At 39.8% G+C, this 17,621-nt stretch overlaps 1 protein-coding gene across 2 annotated transcripts; it reads right to left on the bottom strand.

Moving 5' to 3' along the window:
* Positions 1-9,548: 9,548 nt before the first annotated feature.
* On the bottom strand, positions 9,549-13,929 carry LOC131022424 (phosphatidylinositol 4-phosphate 5-kinase 6-like). 2 transcript variants are annotated; one of them, XM_057951908.1, is made up of 6 exons: positions 12,346-13,929; positions 11,570-11,903; positions 11,387-11,506; positions 11,117-11,310; positions 10,891-11,046; positions 9,549-10,057 (listed from the first exon to the last, which is right to left on the bottom strand). In XM_057951908.1, the coding sequence occupies exons 1-6, from the start codon at positions 13,440-13,442 to the stop codon at positions 9,769-9,771; spliced, it is 2,190 nt and encodes a 729-aa protein (XP_057807891.1). In that variant the 5' UTR covers positions 13,443-13,929; the 3' UTR covers positions 9,549-9,768. The 2 variants fall into 2 exon arrangements, with proteins under 2 accessions (XP_057807891.1, XP_057807892.1); XM_057951909.1 differs by having other exon boundaries at positions 11,387-11,503; positions 12,346-13,925.
* Between the last annotated feature and the right edge of the window lie 3,692 nt (positions 13,930-17,621).

The raw sequence follows: 17,621 nt of genomic DNA on the forward strand, positions 1-17,621 counted from the left end.
GTAATACCTGGATAGATCAGCAGATCCAGATTCAGATGTTGAGGAAATAATCTCTATCGAAGAAACTTTCCATATTTATTTAGCGACTTTATCGATCTTTTGCGGCAAGTCACTTTTGTCATGTTTACTTACATGCTTTCATAAGAAAGAGTACGAGCAAGATTTGAGGATTAAAAAAAAAAATAGTTTACAGATTGTATGTCAACTCATCAGTCTGCCACCAAAACAAGGGCGTCCAAGAAGAGGGGGAAGAATTCCTCGAGATGATAAAAGTGGTCTAGTACTGGGGCCAGAACAAGCCCCACTACCCATACAATCAGAATGTAGAATAGAGGAACTATTTCTACGACAAACCCTTCCAGTCTTTCGTGGGATAGAAGATCCAGTGGAGGCTGAGACTTGGGTACGAGCTATTGAGCACATTTTCAAGTTCTTACGCTGCACAGACCAGGAATGTCTTACGTGCGTGTCCTTTCAACTGACCTCTGGTGAGAAACACAGAGGAAAATGATGACAACAGAGCAATTAGAGATTATGACGTGGGAACTTTTTAAGACATGAATATATGATAAGTATATGTCCAGAAGCTATCGCAAAAGAAGGAAATTGAGTTTTATAATTTAAAGCAGGAAAAGATGACGCTAACTCAGTTGAGTATTCCCTCCGTCCCATTAAAGTTGGCAACATTTCTATTTTGGGTGTCCCACTAAAGTTGGCCACTTTCTAAAAATGGCAAAAATTTACTTTAATCAAGTCAACAATTACTCACTAATTTGGTCAACAATTGTAGGCCACTTTCTAAAAATGTCAAAATTACTTTAATTAAGTCAACAATTACTCATTAATTTGGTCAACAATTATAGGCCACACTCTATTAAACATATAACACTCAATTTCTTAATCTCCGTGCCGAAACGAATGTTGCCAACTTTAGCGGGACGGAGGGAGTATAATGTTTTGCGACATGTCGAGATATGCGCCAGAACAAGTGGATACAAATGAGAAAGTGACCAAGAAATTATATCAGTCTAAAGCACGAGATCAGGATGGCTTTAGCAAGCCATTGGGGATTAAATTATACGAAATCGCATAGCAGAGCGATGGACATTGAGGCAACAATGCCGAGAGGAGGACCAGTAACAACGACAACAGCATGGACGACCCTATCATGTTAGAGCCTATGCTATGAAACGTAGGCAGTCCAGGAAAAACCAAGGGAAGCTAGAATGAAAGAAGCTAACAAGTCTTGTGGGATTAACATGGGTAGGTGAAAGATGATCATCTCCGTCCAACAAGCGACAATGTTAAGAAAATGGTGTCAGGCCTGCTTTGTATTTTTGCACGGAGAGCTAAGAATCGAGAAAAGTATAAGAGACGTGACATTGTTCGAGAAATTTCGAATGTTTCCCAGAGATTCTGCTAAGGCCACCGCCGAACCGACAAATTGAGTTTACCATCGATTTGGAGCTAGGCTCAGCACCCATTTCGAAGGCACCATACAATTAGGCCCTGAAGGAATTGGAGAAACTTAAGATACAACTTCAAGAACTATTAGGTCTTGATCTCATCAAACCCACTGTAGCGCCATGAGGCGCAACCGTTCTTTTCATAAAGAAGAAATATGACACATTGAGAATGTGTATAGACTATAGAGAGTTGAACAAGGCGATGCTCAAGAACAAGTATCCTCTACCAAGGTTAAACGATCATTTTCAATTAGCTTAGAGAAGCGAGTGTATTCTCAAAGATAGATTTAGGGTTTGGGTACCATCAACTAAAGATTCGATCAAAGGATGTATCTAAGATGACCTTCCAAACTAGATATAGCCATTAGTTCATAATAGTGCCACTTGGATTGACCAATGCACCAACCGTGTTCATGGACCTCATCAACCGAGTATTTCACCCTTACGTAGACCAGTTTGTCTTAGCTTTCATAGATAATATCTTGATCTACTCGAAGAATGAGAAAGACCATGAGAGACACCTAAGAATGGTCTTAGAATGTTGAGAACATAGCGTGTTTATGCCAAGTTCAGCAAGTGCGAGTTTTAGTTCATCGAACTCGCATTCTTTTAGGCATGTTGTGTCATCAGAAGAGATCAAAGTGGACCCTGAAAAAGGTACAAGTCGTACCTGAGTGGAGACCGCCTACTAATCCCAATGAGATTGGAAGTTTCTTGGGATTAGCAAGTTACTATCAGGAGATTCATAGAAGGATTTTTCAGAATAGCAATGCCAATAACACAATGACTCAGGAAATTAATCAATTTTTTTTTCTTGGACAGAAGAATATTAAAAGCTTTGAAGAACTCAAGGAGAAGTTAACTACCACACCAGTGTTAGCCGTTTCAACGGCTGACAAAGAATATGTGAATTATACGTACACGTCCAAGAAGGGACTTGATTGCATGTTGATGCAAGAAGGAAGAATGATAGCTTATGCTTCACGACAACTTAGACCACATGAATTGAACTATTCGATACGTGATATGGAATTGGTTGTGCATGCACTAAAAATCTAAAGGCACCGCCTATATGGAGTTAGGTGTAAGATAGTTACAGACCATAATAGTTTGAAATACTTTTTCAAGCAAATGGATCTTAATATGAGACAAATGAAATGACTCGAATTAGGGAGGATTATGATTGTGGTATTAACTACCATCCAGGCAAGGCTAATGAGGTAGCTGATGCCTCGGGTCGTAAGACTCAATCTATGCTGGGATTTCTCCTCACTCTGGAGGAGGAACTCATGAAAGATTTTTGTAGAATGAGTTTAGAAATGGTATATACTACCAGAATTAGTGGAAGATTTATTGCCATTATGGTCGTAACACCCAATTTGAGAGGAAAGTTGTTAGATGCACAGAGAAATGATAAGACCTTGGGGAAAATATGTTTAATAATAAGAGCATGCAAGCTTGCACATTATCACGAGACGTTGGATGATGCGTTAATGTTTGAGGACATGTTGTGTATCCCACATGATGAGATTCTCAAAGATGAGATGATGAACAAAGCTCAGGACACGCCATATATATACTGGCCACCCGAGAAGCACAAAATATACAAAAACTTGAAATAAAATTTTGATGGAAAAGGTAGAAAGAAAGATATAGCTTCATTTGTTGAGAGATGCCTAGCAAACCAACAAATGAAGGCTTTGAACCAAAAACTACATAGAAGGTTAAAATCATTGGAGATTTCATAATGGAAATTGAAACACATTGCAACACATTTTGTTATTAGTTTATCGAAGTTGAAAGAGGAAACACTGCTATTTGGGTAATAATGGAGCGACTCACGAAATGCGCTCGATTTATAACAACACCGATCACATACAGATCGGACAAGCTAGCCCAATTATAAGTTCGAAAAATTGTGCGTTGCACGGCATACCCGTTTCAATCACTTCAGACAGAGATTTGAAGTTCATACCCAGACTCTGGATGAACTTGCAGAAGGAATTAGGCACAAGGTTTAATTTCAGTGCCACCTTCCACCTACAAACAAATGGACAGTTTGAGAGAATGATTCAAACTCTCGAAGACATGCTAAAAGTAGTAGAACTGGACAGAGGTCGAAGTGAGAAATCAGTGTTACCATTGATTGAGTTTGCCTACAAAAATAGTTAGCGAGCAACCACCGATGTGACACCTTATGAGGCATTACATGGAAGGAAATATAGTGCATCACCTTACTGGGATGAAGTAGGTGAAAAGAGAATTTTAGATCTAAGCACGATAAGTGAGATGATTGAGGTAGTCCGACAGATCAGAGAATGAATAAAAGAGGCACAAGATAAACAGAAATCTTGTGCAGATACACGCCGAACTGACTTATATTTTAAGTAAGAGACAAGGTCTTTCTAAAGATATCTCCCTCCAAGGGAATAGCTACGTTTGACGTCAAAGGAAAGCTTACACTACGACTTGTGAGACCATACACGATTCTAGGAAATATGCCTAAAAGCCTATTATGGATAGACGTCACCGCCAAGTTATGGGAATGCCCAATGTTTTCTCCATATCCCAACTCAGGAAGTCTCTTTTAAATCCAAAACACGTGTTTAGTCCAGATTTGTATAAAAAAAAAATAATAAAAAAAAAACCATCTTGGATTGATAAGTGCAACTGATTAGGAACTAGTCCATCACTCAGTGAAAATCTCATGGAGACACCATAAATAAGGGAAAACTACGTGGGAGCTTGAAAGCAAGATGAGAGAGAAATATTGGAACTTTTGCAACGATATGCAAATTTCGGGACGAAATTTTTGTTAAGAGGGGTAGTATGTAATAGCCCACTCTTTTATTTTATGATTAAGATCAGTAAAGTCATGATTATTATTTTACAAGTGATAGAAATATTATTCTATTATCTTCTTGAAGTCGTGGATTAATTTTGACTTATTAAGCTAATTAAAGCTACAGATTTAATTTAGAATTATTTAGCACGCAAGAAATCAGATATTGAAGTACGAGATTTATTAGAGTAATTAGTATTCGACTATGAATGCGCAATATTACAGATACTAATAATCAGTTACAAAATGATCGAATTAGAGGGATTTTTGTATCATCACGTCAAAGCTTTTACACTTACAATCACCATATTTCCTACTCCTACAATAAGACTACCCTATTCCATCAAAAGGAGGAAAAAGGGGACGTGCGGAGGAGTGCAGAACAGCTGCAAATTTTGACCATGTCACTCAACCACCTACAGCCCATCATCTCAGCCGCAACCTATGACTACACCTACTCTAAAGGCAGACACAATTCACACCCTTGTAGTATCAGCCAACAACTTCATCTTTTAAATCATCAGCCAAGCAATTATCATCCACTTCTTCACACGCCAACAAGAGAATGAGAGAGAGAGAGAGAGCTCATTCAAGCTTCTGCTTAAACTTAAGGTAAGCCTTGGCTTGATTTTTCACCTTCTTCCATATTTTTTTTTTCCTGCAATTGTGACAAAGCACATCACAACTTATTTCAGCAAATCCCCACTGAACTAAAGAAAAATGCATCAGCCAACCAAGCACAAAATACGCAAGGTATTTACACCATCTCATTTCAGTTCAATTCCATGCTTCATACCCTCAAGCATATGTTTTCAGTTGTATAGAAATACAAATACTACAACTATAGAATGATAGAGAACTAGATGATTAGCTCAACCACAACCAGAAAGAAAACAAGAAAACTTTACCTTGTTTAACTGCATCCTATTACTTTAGTTTGAAACCGAGCCGAGAGAGCTCGGCTTAGGCTTGAGTGTTGAATTGAGGACCAGTGACTGATCAACAAGGGGGAGGTGTGAACTGCCGAGAATGATGGTTCGGAGAGCTAGAACCAAAGGGAATTTCTGTCCCGATGGATAGAGTGGCAACGACTCGAGACGGCGTGGCAACGCGGCGAAGGAACCGAGCAGAGCAGCGCCAACAGTAGGGCACGGCCTCGCCAGAGAGGTGCAGCGTCAGCGGCATCCATGGCGAACAAACTCCAGCGATGATGACCGTCGTAGAAGACGGCGAGAACCCACAAGCTCCGGCCAGCCAAGGGGAGAATGAGGCCCGGCGGCGTGGTGAGTTTCAGGCGCGACGAGCCTAAGAGGTAGAAATTAGGGCTCCTTTGGAGGTACCTGAAAGTGAGGAGCGCCGAGAGGACGGCGCCGTAGTCAGGGTGCAGCGTCGACTCGCCGGAAATGACAGAGCAGTGACGATTTCAAACAGAAAACTAGGGCTCGACTAAGGGTTGAGAAATCGAGGGTGTGGAAGGGATAGAGAGAAGAGGATTAGAGAAGAGAATGAGACAGGGATGAGGACGCAACTCGTTCTCGCCGGCGGTACGAATTTCAGAGGCGGCGACTCTCTCAAAGAGAGAGAGAGAAATTGCGAACACAGAGAGAGAATTAGGGCTAATGCTGTGTTGAGATAGAAGAGTAGGAAGAAAGGCGTCAGACTCAGGCGGCGCGACGTCGCCGGACGAGAAGCTGCGGCAGCAAAATTTGGGGGAGGAGAAGGGGCGGCTGCTTCGGTTAGGGAACGAGAGATTGACAAGCACAAGCAGCCGTGTGAATTGTGATAGAGAAGAAGGGAATTGGGCCTTTCTAGGTGGGCCGATTATTGATTGTTTGGGTTGCCTTATTGTATTTCGTATGGGCTGTCTGATTTAATGATTCTCAATTATGTATTTATTAATTGGGCTTCCTTATGTTGCTCCTATTTCATAATTAGATTGCACTAGTTTCTTTTAGCCGATTAAAGGCTAATTTAGATTAATCTATTAATTGGATTTAGTTAATTTTAATTATGGATTAATTTAGAACGAGTTTATTTAATTAGTAAGCGAGTTAGTATACCCTCAGATGAGTGAATTAATTAAGATTAATAATTCGATCTCATAAGACGAGCTCAAACCCTATAGTTTGGATTATTATTAGAATTTTTAGAATTATTATCTCAGTATAATAATTAAAGGAATATGAGTCATGCATATGTATTTTACGCATTCTCATTTAATTGAGAACTTCACTCGAAGTTAAAATCTTACCTTATATTCTCGGATTAAGGGTCAAGCACAAGAGTAAGAGCTAATCAAGGAGTCACTGCACTGTAGTAAAGTCTTGCTAGCAGGTAGGCATTACTTTCATATATATCAAATGAGTTTCATTTACAGTTGAACAATTATTTCATTGCAAAATCCTTGAACTGAAAGTTATTTTAAGTATTGTCTTGCCATAAAATGTTTAAATTTCAGTATGATATCTATCTGATGTGGCTTTGCCATGTTATGTAATCGAATTCGGGTCCTGAGCAGTTGATAGCTATCCTGCCAGGACTAGTGTACACCAGTGACCGTGAGTCATCTAGCGGGTTGGCCGGTCAAGTGACTGTGAGAGGTGGCCACCTCTCCGGCACACAGTTCCAGATATGATAGATTACAAGAGAACTTAGTCTGCAGACAAACTTTAAGAATCACAAAAGAATTTAGTAAGCTTGGGCCTTTTTAGCGAAAAACCCCCTTGCTGTACTGTTTATGATGGCATGACAATTTACAACTTTACGAAGCATGTTATATTTCATTATAGGCTTATGTGCCCACTGAGTACCTTTGTACTCAGTCCTGCATGTATTTATAAATGTGCAGGTTGAGCAGTAGCCGATGGTGATGAAGTGATGAGCAGGATCTTCTTTTGTCTCGATGTTATATGTTTTGAAAAACTCTTGGGTACATGTCTTCATACATGTAATCAGAAACCTTATTACTTCCGCTGCGTATTCAAAGAAGTCTTATGTTATTTTGGCTAAGTCGGAGATATCCGAACTTACTAGTTCAATCGAATCATTGCAACTAAACCTTAGTTGTGGTGGTGAACTAAGGCAGGTGGTGAACCCTAGTTCGCGCGCCACCTCCACCCAGTTCGCGCCGCCTCACCTCCGCCATAACCACCACCACAAATCTCTAGATTTCCAAATAACTACCACCAAATCAGCAACTCCAGCGCCCACCTAGTCTCCCTCCCCCCTGCAATTCTGATTTGGGGGTCCGACAGAGAACAAATTTCCCCAAACGGAGCTCAAAACATAGCCCCAAAATCTAAATCGATGGTGGTCAGTGCGCGCGCGTCTTGTGGTGAGGAGAGCGGCGGCCGGCGAGGAGGGAGGTGCTGGAGTGGTGGTGGTGGTGAACTGAGAGAGGCGCTGGAGTGAGGGAGGCGACGACGAGGAGGCAGCGCTGGAGTGAGGGAGAAGGCGCTGGAGTGAGAGAGAAGATGAATTAGGGCTGACTCACTCAAAACGTTTTTTCCTTTTTTTTAATTGATACTCACTCAAAACGACGTCGTTTTGAATGTCGGTGAGTCCACGTTTGAAATTCCGGTGCCACGTCAACACCGATCAAGGTGATGGTCAACGCGTGTGCAATTTGTAACAAAATTAAAAGGTGATGTATTCTGGAGCTAATTTTAAAGGTGATGTGCAATATGCAAATTTGAAAATAGTTCATGAATTTTCCGGCTATTAACCCTTAAATGTAACACTTACAATTGCAAAATAATATTAAAACACAAACTTTATTGATATAAAAAGGCAAAACTCATCTAATCTAGGCAAAGCATTTTATGAGCTAGCAAATACAGCCATTTTCCCTTCTTATGTATATAATCTATTTTTCCAATCGTTCTTGATTGAGTAAAAAAGTATGTAAAATCCATTTATAATAATCCTACCAACCCCCCCCCCCCCCCCCCCCGCATAATAACTTTTTCTTATCAATTGGCTCATAGTTGTTTTTTTTAATAAACAAGTCAGTTTAGCTTTTAATAAACCAACATGCCAATTTCTCCAATCATAGTTGTTGTTTTTTTTTTTGTAAGTACATTATTATTTAGCTTATTTATACAGCGAACCCCTAGACCTCTTTTTTAACATATAACTATTTATACAATAAGGTTGTTTAAGACAATTTATATCATCAATTAACTCAAGAGTCGATATTGAATTAAACATAATTTATTGTAATAATTATTAAGCATATACAACAATTCTAACAAGGTATTATTCTCAAGGAATTCTCAAGGTACACGTTACAAGGTATTCTCAAGGTATTTTTCCATATAAAAACGTACAAGGTATTCTCAAAGAAATATCAAACGAATACCGTCGGGAATGAAGTAAATACCGCCGGAAAAACTGAATATACCATCGACAAACTTAACATACCGCCGGAAAAGTTTTAAATACTGCCTGAGAAACTTGAAATACCATCAATCGACATTCTCAAATATTGTGACGGTATAATCAAAAATCACGATGGTATTTTCAATTTTCAACGACGGTAATCCAATTATTTACGGCGGTATTAATCTTTAGTACGGCGGTATTCTCCTTTTCGTCTGAGAGTTGGTAGGAAAATAACTAAAATCGACTAACTAATAATATCTCTTGCGGTGCATCCATGACAGAAATGGAGAGGGGCGAGAGAGAAGCTGACAAGATTTCAGGCGGTAGAAAGTTGATAGTTCGCCGGTAGAGAGCCGAGAGGCAGTTAGAGAACGTCCACCAGAAAAATGGAGCCGGCGAGAGAGAGGTTGAGTTCGTTCAGAGCTTGAGTTTGTTGAGAGGCGAGATGGAGACGGCGAGAGCCTGAGTTCAGTGGAGAGAGGGAGACGACGAGGCGAGAGGAAGACGACGAGAGGTCAGAGGGAGACGGCGAGAGGCAAGGCGGAGATGGCGAAGAGAGACGGCGAGAGGCGACAGGGAGATGGCGAGAGTCGAGGCGGAGATGGCGAAGGGAGACGGTGAGAGGTTGCAGATGGGTTTCGGCGGTAACCCTACTTGTAGCGGCGGTATTGTTTAAGGCAATATACAAACCCTACTTGCAGATGGGTTTCGAAAGAGACAAGAGTTGGTAGCTTTTTGAATTTATTGCTAGGTAGGTGAAGGAATAAATGTTGTCATCTTACACACACCCACCACTTTTCAGATTGTCATTTTCAAAGTATATTAGTATAAAATTGAAATGGATATAGAGTGAAGGATTTTGAAAAAGTGGGTAAAAGTTGTAGACACTTTTAAATATTTAGGTAGTTTTGTATATTGCCACATATATAAACTTAAACTAGTCTGGATTCTAAATATAAATAATGATATAGTATATGGGTTTTGGTGTATAATTGTATAATATCTCATTGTCGTAGGCTAGCTATGTAGTGTGTATAAAAAAATGGGGTAAGTAAAAATACAAGAAGATGGATCAAATCAACCATCTTCTGTGAAAACTCTAAATATGAAATCTCTGAATCGCTTGGAGTACTGCTTGGGATCGACGGCGGAGATGGAGGTGGGGTCGTACTGGAACGACTTGTAAGCGTGCTCGAGCTTCTTGCTGATGTCGTAATCTTGAAGTATGTCGATGATGCCGAACACCAGGATCACCTCGTAGTACTCCCCCGTCGGCTCCCCCACCAGCTGCGCCTCCCCGTTGTTTTTTCTTACCGTTAGCTCCGCCCGTGCAGGGATGTTGGCGCCTAGTTTGACCGATGTCGACCTGCCATGCATGCACACAGTCATAATTTTCTGTAACGAAGAAGAAGAAGGAAAAGAAGAAGATTGTTTGATTATATTATACTCCTATGTGCTGGCAGTGATCAATGGAGTTTAAAATTTTTAGGTCATTATTCTAAGACGGTTTGCAAAAGTAGGTCAATTTTTAGCGTCTATATATAGTCACATTTGGACCCAAATGTAGGGGTGAATAAAATGCTCGAAATCCGAATATCCAATTTGAACCAAATTGAAATTTAAAATTTGGTTTGGATCTTTGGATTTTTGGATTGTACCTTTAAAATCTGAAATTGAAATTATATCTATAATATAAATAATTATATATAAATATATATAATTTATTTCTTAAATAATTAAATATTTCTAGATTCCAGCCCCTACACTTTCAGCTTGATTGATTATAATTAAAGGTTTGTTGATTATGACCATCGTAATTATCTAATTGGTTAGGTTGATATGTATTTCTATTATTTTTATATTTCAGATGCAATTTTATCCAATTTTGTTTTTGGGATTTTGAATTCGGATTTTTGAATAATATGGTTCAGATCAGATTGAATTTTAAGGAAATTTTGGATTTTCGGATCGAATCGGACTAGGCAAAAATTCAAACCGAAAATTGAATGATCACCCCTACACAAATGCGGCTCAAAATAGTTCGATTAGATCCAAATATGACTTACATATTGTTGAAATTTAAAATAATGTAAGTTTGAAAAAAAAAATGGCCTATTTTTACAAACCACGCGAAAATAATAGCCTAAAACAATTTGAAACTCGTGATGAGTGAGTGAGTAAGTAGTAGCATGAGCTTACCGGCTAAGATCCGGCGATCCGTTACCAAGAGGCGTTCGAGCCCCCATATTTAGTGGCTCCCCAGCATTCGACATATCTCTGAAGTGAATCCCAACAAGAAGACTGTAATCCATGATTCTCTCTTGTTCAAGAAAGTCACAGTCTTTGTCTACTTGACTGCAAGCACACACATTAATTCCTTAGTTATGGTGACACTTACACTAATTTATCGATTGATTGAATTTACCTGCAAAAATCTCGAAACCAAGATTTGTGCAAACGGAATATGAAATTCAAGTCGAGATCCTTGAGTGTCGTCGTCGGTTCGATCTCCGATTCCGGCTTGTCAGTTAAGCGGCCATGGGAGGAGCCTTTCAAGTCGAAACGTCTGTGGATCGCATATTCCGTACAAAACAAATTTCCCATTATCACAAACCGCACCTGTTTTAAAATTAGACCAATCATCACATCATTCAAACCGTCCTAAGATAGTGGCCTTAAATAAATTTAAATGTACCTTCTTCTGTGCAGCACCCGTCAACTTGACGCAGTGAAGGCCGTAAAATTTGGTGACGAGGGTGTTTTCGAAGGCCCGGACGTGCTTATAGTAAGCCGAAAGCATTCTGATGAGCACCTGCTAAAGAAGCATCAACTTAATACGAAGATAAATTGAGATTGTGATGTGTATATTTGAACTCACTTTGGCCTCGGACTTCTTCATGGTCTTGATCATGTATCTGTCGTCGTTGGTCAAGTAGAAGAAGCTTCCACTTTTCCCGGGCGAGGAGAGCTCCCGAAGGGCGTCGTTTCCGCATATGGATATCATGTAATCAGCTGGATCCACCTTGAACAGTTTTCTGAGCGCCCGGAAAACCAATGGGCAGTAATCCTTCCATCTGAAATCACACGATTGGTGGGGCGGAGTGTGTTTCGATCCCGATGGAGGAAATCTCGTCCACACTTTCTCCCTCGGATCGAAAGCCGATGCTTTTAGGTCAAGGGTTGTCGATGGAGCCGGTCTCCCCACCGCGTGCCTGCAAATTCATTCATTCATTCATAAACTAAAAAAAAGAGAAATTGTTGTTTAAATACACCAACTTTCCTTCGATTTTGAATTTTACCATATCAACTATCAACTTTTTATAAAACACATGAATTTTAATACTTACTTGATTTTAACGCCGACCTCAATTTCCTCTAGATTGAATTTGAGATGGCATGTCTGAAAGATTTTTAGGACTCATGAAAAATATGTACTTCAATACGACGTTATACTGAAGCGTCGCTGATGAGTCCTAATCATCTTGTACATATGCCACCTCAGATTCAAGTTAGAGGAAATGTGGGTCTGTGTTAAAAATCGAGTGAGTATTAAAGTTTATGTATTTGAATAAAAATTGAAATTGGAAATTGAAGGAAAGTTAGTGTATTTAAACAATAAAAGAAAAACATACTTGGTTGCAAAAGCATTCTTACCTTATTCCTAGTTGCAAATTGAGCATGAGCTCATAATTCTTGTGGCCTTTAGAGATGGTGTTCCCCTGCTTCTTGGTTGGCTTGATAATGATATGGGGTCTGCCGCCGCCGGCCGAGCCCCCCCTAGACACGTCCATATCCAGCTCCCCCAAATCCCTACTCGACTCAAAGCTGCAAGCATTGCTCCCATCAAAACTATACTCGGAGCCCCCCCCAACTCCAATCCCATCCACCACCACCGATCTCAACTCCTCCCCATCACAAGGCCAACTCACAGCCTTCTGGCAAGGGTACTCCCCCATCTCCTCACCAGGATGGATCCTACAATCACTCAAATTCTCCAAATACACCTCCTGTGGGTCCCACTCGAAGCTCCCCGAGTGCGAGCTCGACGGATAATAGGTCCCACTCTGCTCACTCTGATCCTTACTCCACACCCCCACATAGCAGCTCCCATCGGCCCACCTAAACGTCCCGTTCCCCCGGGGCAACCCGGCCTCCCACCCGCCATCGTACCGGTTCCCGTTCGCCCACACCATCGTCCCGTTCCCATTCATCCGCCCCCGCCTCCAATGCCCCACGTACTGGTTCCCATTAATCCAGCTATATTTCCCCTTGCCATCGGGCAAGCCCCGCCTCCAATGACCCTCGTACTTGTCCCCGTTTGCGTACTCACACACGCCCTTCCCGTGCCTGAGGCTCGACTGCCAAGTCCCGCTATACCTCTCGTTGGTCGAGCCCTGGAACACGCCGTCCCCATCCATGTACCCATTCTTGAACCCGCCCTCGTAGGCGGCCCCCGAGGCCCACGTGAACTTGCCCCGCCCCATCATCCAACCACGGCGCCACTCGCCCTCGTAGCTGCACCCGTCCGCCCACGTGCACCGGCCCCGCCCGTGGGGCCACTTGTCGGACCACTGCCCCGAGTAGGTGTCCTCGTTCGAGAACTCCTTCTCCACCTCCTCCGCCGCCTCCTCCTCCTCGTCGTCCACGTGGGCAACTGACATAGCTGAGAATATGCTCTTCTTCGCCGCGCCTCGAGATTTCTTCAATTTCGCTTCCCACACTTTCACAATGCCATTCAAGCCGTTGTTCATTCTCCAACTTGTTTTTCCTTTTTTTTTCTTTCTTTTCTTAAACAACAATGGCAGTCAGCTCCAATCCATTTTCTTGCGGCCCCAAACGGGCGCTGCTTCTTTTTTTATCTCTGCATTTTTGATCAAATGTTGTCGTTTTCAAAGAGAATTTCAACAACACGACAGCGGCCAACTTTTTGGTAGTAATGATTTTTTTTTCTTTTTTTGGTTGATGGAAAAATGATTGGCCTGTCTCCTTGTAAAAGTTTTTTTTTGTTGTTGGATTGACCAGAAAAGCGAAAGACAAGAACAGATCATAAACAGACAGCCTTCCTTTTTTCTCTTCTCAGAGGAATTTAGTCTTTTTTATGTTTCATCGTTTCTTTTTTACTAAATAAAGCGTCGATTTTTCGACATTTCTTTTCACACCAAAGATTGAAGAAATACATTTGTTCTTGATTTCCGGAATTGGCTCCTAAATCTGCTTCCGCACCTAACAAATGGAAGGATACTAAACGCACTGCCCATTCTTATTATAGTTTGTAATTTCATCTCCAAATCAGATTTAATTACTTCCTAAACATTATTATTATTATATTATTCCCCAAAAACATTCTCCTAAGGGATGTTTACTTTGGATGATTTAATTAGTTGGATAGATAAAAATAATACAATTAATCCTTGATTTATTATGATGAATTGAAACTTTGGTATTCCAATGCACTTGGTTATCTCTATCATTTAGTCTAGTTTGACTTGAGTAATATATATTGAAAATGTGTAATTGGATAAATCCTAATCTTTAGGATAAAAACACTCAATTATGCAAATGCCCCCTAAGGGGAGACGTATACTGTTTTAACAAAAGTTAGTTTTGTATTTTAACAATATAAAATGTAGCGTGATAAATACTAAACTATTCATTTAATCTGATTTTGCTATCAATCGAAATTTCAACAAAATTTAATGTTGACACGACTAATTGAATAATTGACGTGGCATAATCGACGACAGAATAAAACAACATATGTGATGACACATTGCAACTATTGTTCGAAAGTATGCAAAATCATATTATTCAGCTAGCCATATCAATAGTAAATTTGGTCGGAATCTCGATTAGTAGCAAAATAAAAATAAATCAATAATTTGATAATTATTGCGGTACTTTTTAAAGTTTGTATGCAAAATCAAAATTTGATAAAGTTTCAATAATTACTATGCTACTTTTTAAAGTTCGAGGTAGTCTTTGGTATAACTGGGTGTATCGTACAATTGAGTTGTACCCATACTTAAACTATGATCTGCATCTTGACCCAAACCCACATTCTGACTCGAATAGTATAAATAACACTATTATGGGTGCGGGTCAATTCGATTGAACGGTACACTCGATTGTCACACAAAAATCAAGATCAGGCTGACAAAGCCACACAAACTGATGATATGGATCCTCCAAATACTAATGAAGACACTCCTGGAAACACCTCCAATGGTCACTGGTAATGTGTTCACTGCACCTGAAGAAAAGCCAGCCACTGGAAAAACTCAGCAAGCTTCTAAGCCTACTACTGAAGGAGAGATACTAATGCTGCAGTCGAAGCACAACTTGTGGAGAATCCTGAAGAAAATCTGGACTCAACCACGATTTTCGGTATACCTGAAATCCGAGCTCCAATTGATGGTAAAAGAGATTGAAGAATTAAAGTGTGAAATAGAGCAGCTGACTCTATTTGCCACCAAACAAGAGGTCCAAAGACTGAAGGAACTAGAAGAAAAGGTCAAAGACATTCATAACGATCATATCTATGAAAGTGATCGTGTTGGGAAGCATATCGAAAAGCTCAAGGACCTCACTCTCACCTTGAACATTCCCAACTAGGTCTACCTGTTATATCTGCATATCTCGCTCTTGATACCCAAGTGAATGTTGTTGAAAAACTGCGTTTAGAGGCAAATGAGAAGGCAAACAGGAAGTTTGTCTCTCAGATTGAATAGGTGCGAATAGACCTACGATCCAGGTGTCAAGATCATGATCAATGATGAGCTTAAAAGCTTTGCTACAGGAGAGAGTAACCAAGTTAGAGATTGAGATGCTAAGATTCAAACATGAAGTCGACTTCTCTGATGTTCTCAAATGCAGAGAAGATTTTGATAAGCTGAAGCAGATGGTAACGGTGCTTTATGATGATGCCAAAAAGGGGGAAGGACTAACAAGAAAAAGAAGAGCCCGATTGCATCAGCAGCCCCTATTCCACTGACATCTAACGCCATAGAAGACATGGTCAAGGCTGCCAAGACTGTTGTAGATAAAGGAAAAGCAAGAGTTTTCAAAGAAAAGGCCAAGGAGTGGAGAAAAAGAAGAGGAACCTACAACTAAAAGAAGAATAGATCTTGGTGGAACTATCCCTCCAACGCATCATCAACTCGCTCCATACATAAAGGCTGGAATTCTGAAATCCTGAACAACACTGAATCTTGGGTGTCTAAGGAGTTAAGTGACTGGTGAAAGAAATCTTCACCAAATGGTAACTAATATGTAGATTCTTGGACAAAGGTGATGCCGACTCTCTAAGGAAAGCATGGAGGTCCTCAACAACTAGGACGAATAGGGCAAAATCTCGCGCTTGGTAAAAGCCTCGCAGGAGAAGAAGATGGGATGGATTCCTCCTCCTCTGGTGAATTACATACCTCCCCCTCGAGTGGGTGGAATTCCAAGCAAAGATGTGCGAAATAAAGACGATCAACGAGATTTGGAACATAACTGAACAAAGTCAACCTGACTGGTATAGAAATTTGAGGATTGGCTTGTTTCAACTGTATGGGCAGAGGCTTTAACTGGTTGTTGTTTTAATTTATCTTTCTCTGTCGTGGGCAGTGCAGGGGCGGACACACATAGAGTCAAGGGAAGGCAATTGCCACCCCTTGATTTTTGATTTGAAATACCTATATTATCCCTAATTAATTATTTATTTTATAAATATGTCTTAAATATTTGTGTTGGTATTTAAGAAATGAAACATATATAATGGATTGATTGTTTGATATCCTAGATTTTAATCAAGATTAAAACTTGTCATGGGGTGGAGGTGAGATTTATTTTCTAAAGATGAACAATAAACTTAAGCCGGACCTTTACATTAAACGAGTCTTTCCTCTAATGTATCTATGCTACCAAACGCTTAGTTAACTCAAAATATGTAAGCAATATAAGCTTTATCCTACCTACCAAACATGTTGTGTTTCTAAATTTCTAATGATGCTATTATATATGAGTTTCAAATCACGACGAATCAGCACGGTCAAATATAGATTGGATTTCATAGATAATTTATATATATATATTTAGTTTCAGTTGATATAATTTTTTTTGCCACCCCTTAATAGAAATTCTACGTCCGCCACTGGGGCAGTGTATGCCTTTTGAGACTGATATCTTATTTAGATATAGTAAACCTTTTGAGACTGATATCTTATTTAGATATAGTAAAAATGCCATTTACTGATCAAAAATAGTGTCATTTATTGTTAACTAAAAAGAATTTACAGTATCATTTATTAAGAGAAAAAATGTCATTTATTTTAAATTATTGATGTTTTTGAGAATGAAATTATTAGATATTAAATATAATTTGTAATATAAATATAGTACTCCTTCCGTCCCACTCTAATAGGCTCGTTTTTCTTTTTGGTGTGGACCACACCACTTTTCTACTAAAAAATAAATTTTCTTAATCTCCGTGCCTAAAAAAAGTAAGCCTATTAGAGTGCGACGGAAGGAGTAAATTGATGGGTCGACCCAATTGCATCGTACAATTAGGTGTACACAAGACCATCTCTTTAGTTAAATAACTATTACCGTATATACGCACGGGAGCAAAAATAATATCATTTAAAACAATAAAATATAACTTACAAAACCAACTCTTTAATTAAATAACTATTACCGTATATCGCACGGGAGCAAAAGTAATATCATTTAAAAAAATAAAATATAACTTACACAGTATCGTTCGAGACGAGCCACATCATAAATTGAGGTTTTACATGGGAGCAAAACTAGTAGTATAAATTTTTTAGGGCAAAAAACTAGTATAATTTAAAACAATTATGTCGCAGCCCGGTTCCGACACTAGTAATAGTGGGGACCGAGTATCGATACGACTAATAACAGAAAGGGGGAAGATAAAAAGAATACAT

Source organism: Salvia miltiorrhiza, chromosome 4 (assembly GCF_028751815.1).
Source record: "Salvia miltiorrhiza cultivar Shanhuang (shh) chromosome 4, IMPLAD_Smil_shh, whole genome shotgun sequence".
NCBI classification, from domain to species: domain Eukaryota; kingdom Viridiplantae; phylum Streptophyta; class Magnoliopsida; order Lamiales; family Lamiaceae; genus Salvia; species Salvia miltiorrhiza.

Coding starts and splice junctions, on each gene's coding strand:
- LOC131022424 (XM_057951908.1), bottom strand. CDS start 13,442: ATGAACAACGGCTTGAATGGCATTGTGAAAGTGTGGGAAGCGAAATTG. Junction 11,047..11,116: donor TGGTTTCGAGATTTTTGCAG/GTAAATTCAATC, acceptor GTGTGCTTGCAG/TCAAGTAGACAAAGACTGTG. Junction 10,058..10,890: donor GGATCGCCGGATCTTAGCCG/GTAAGCTCATGC, acceptor CATGCATGGCAG/GTCGACATCGGTCAAACTAG.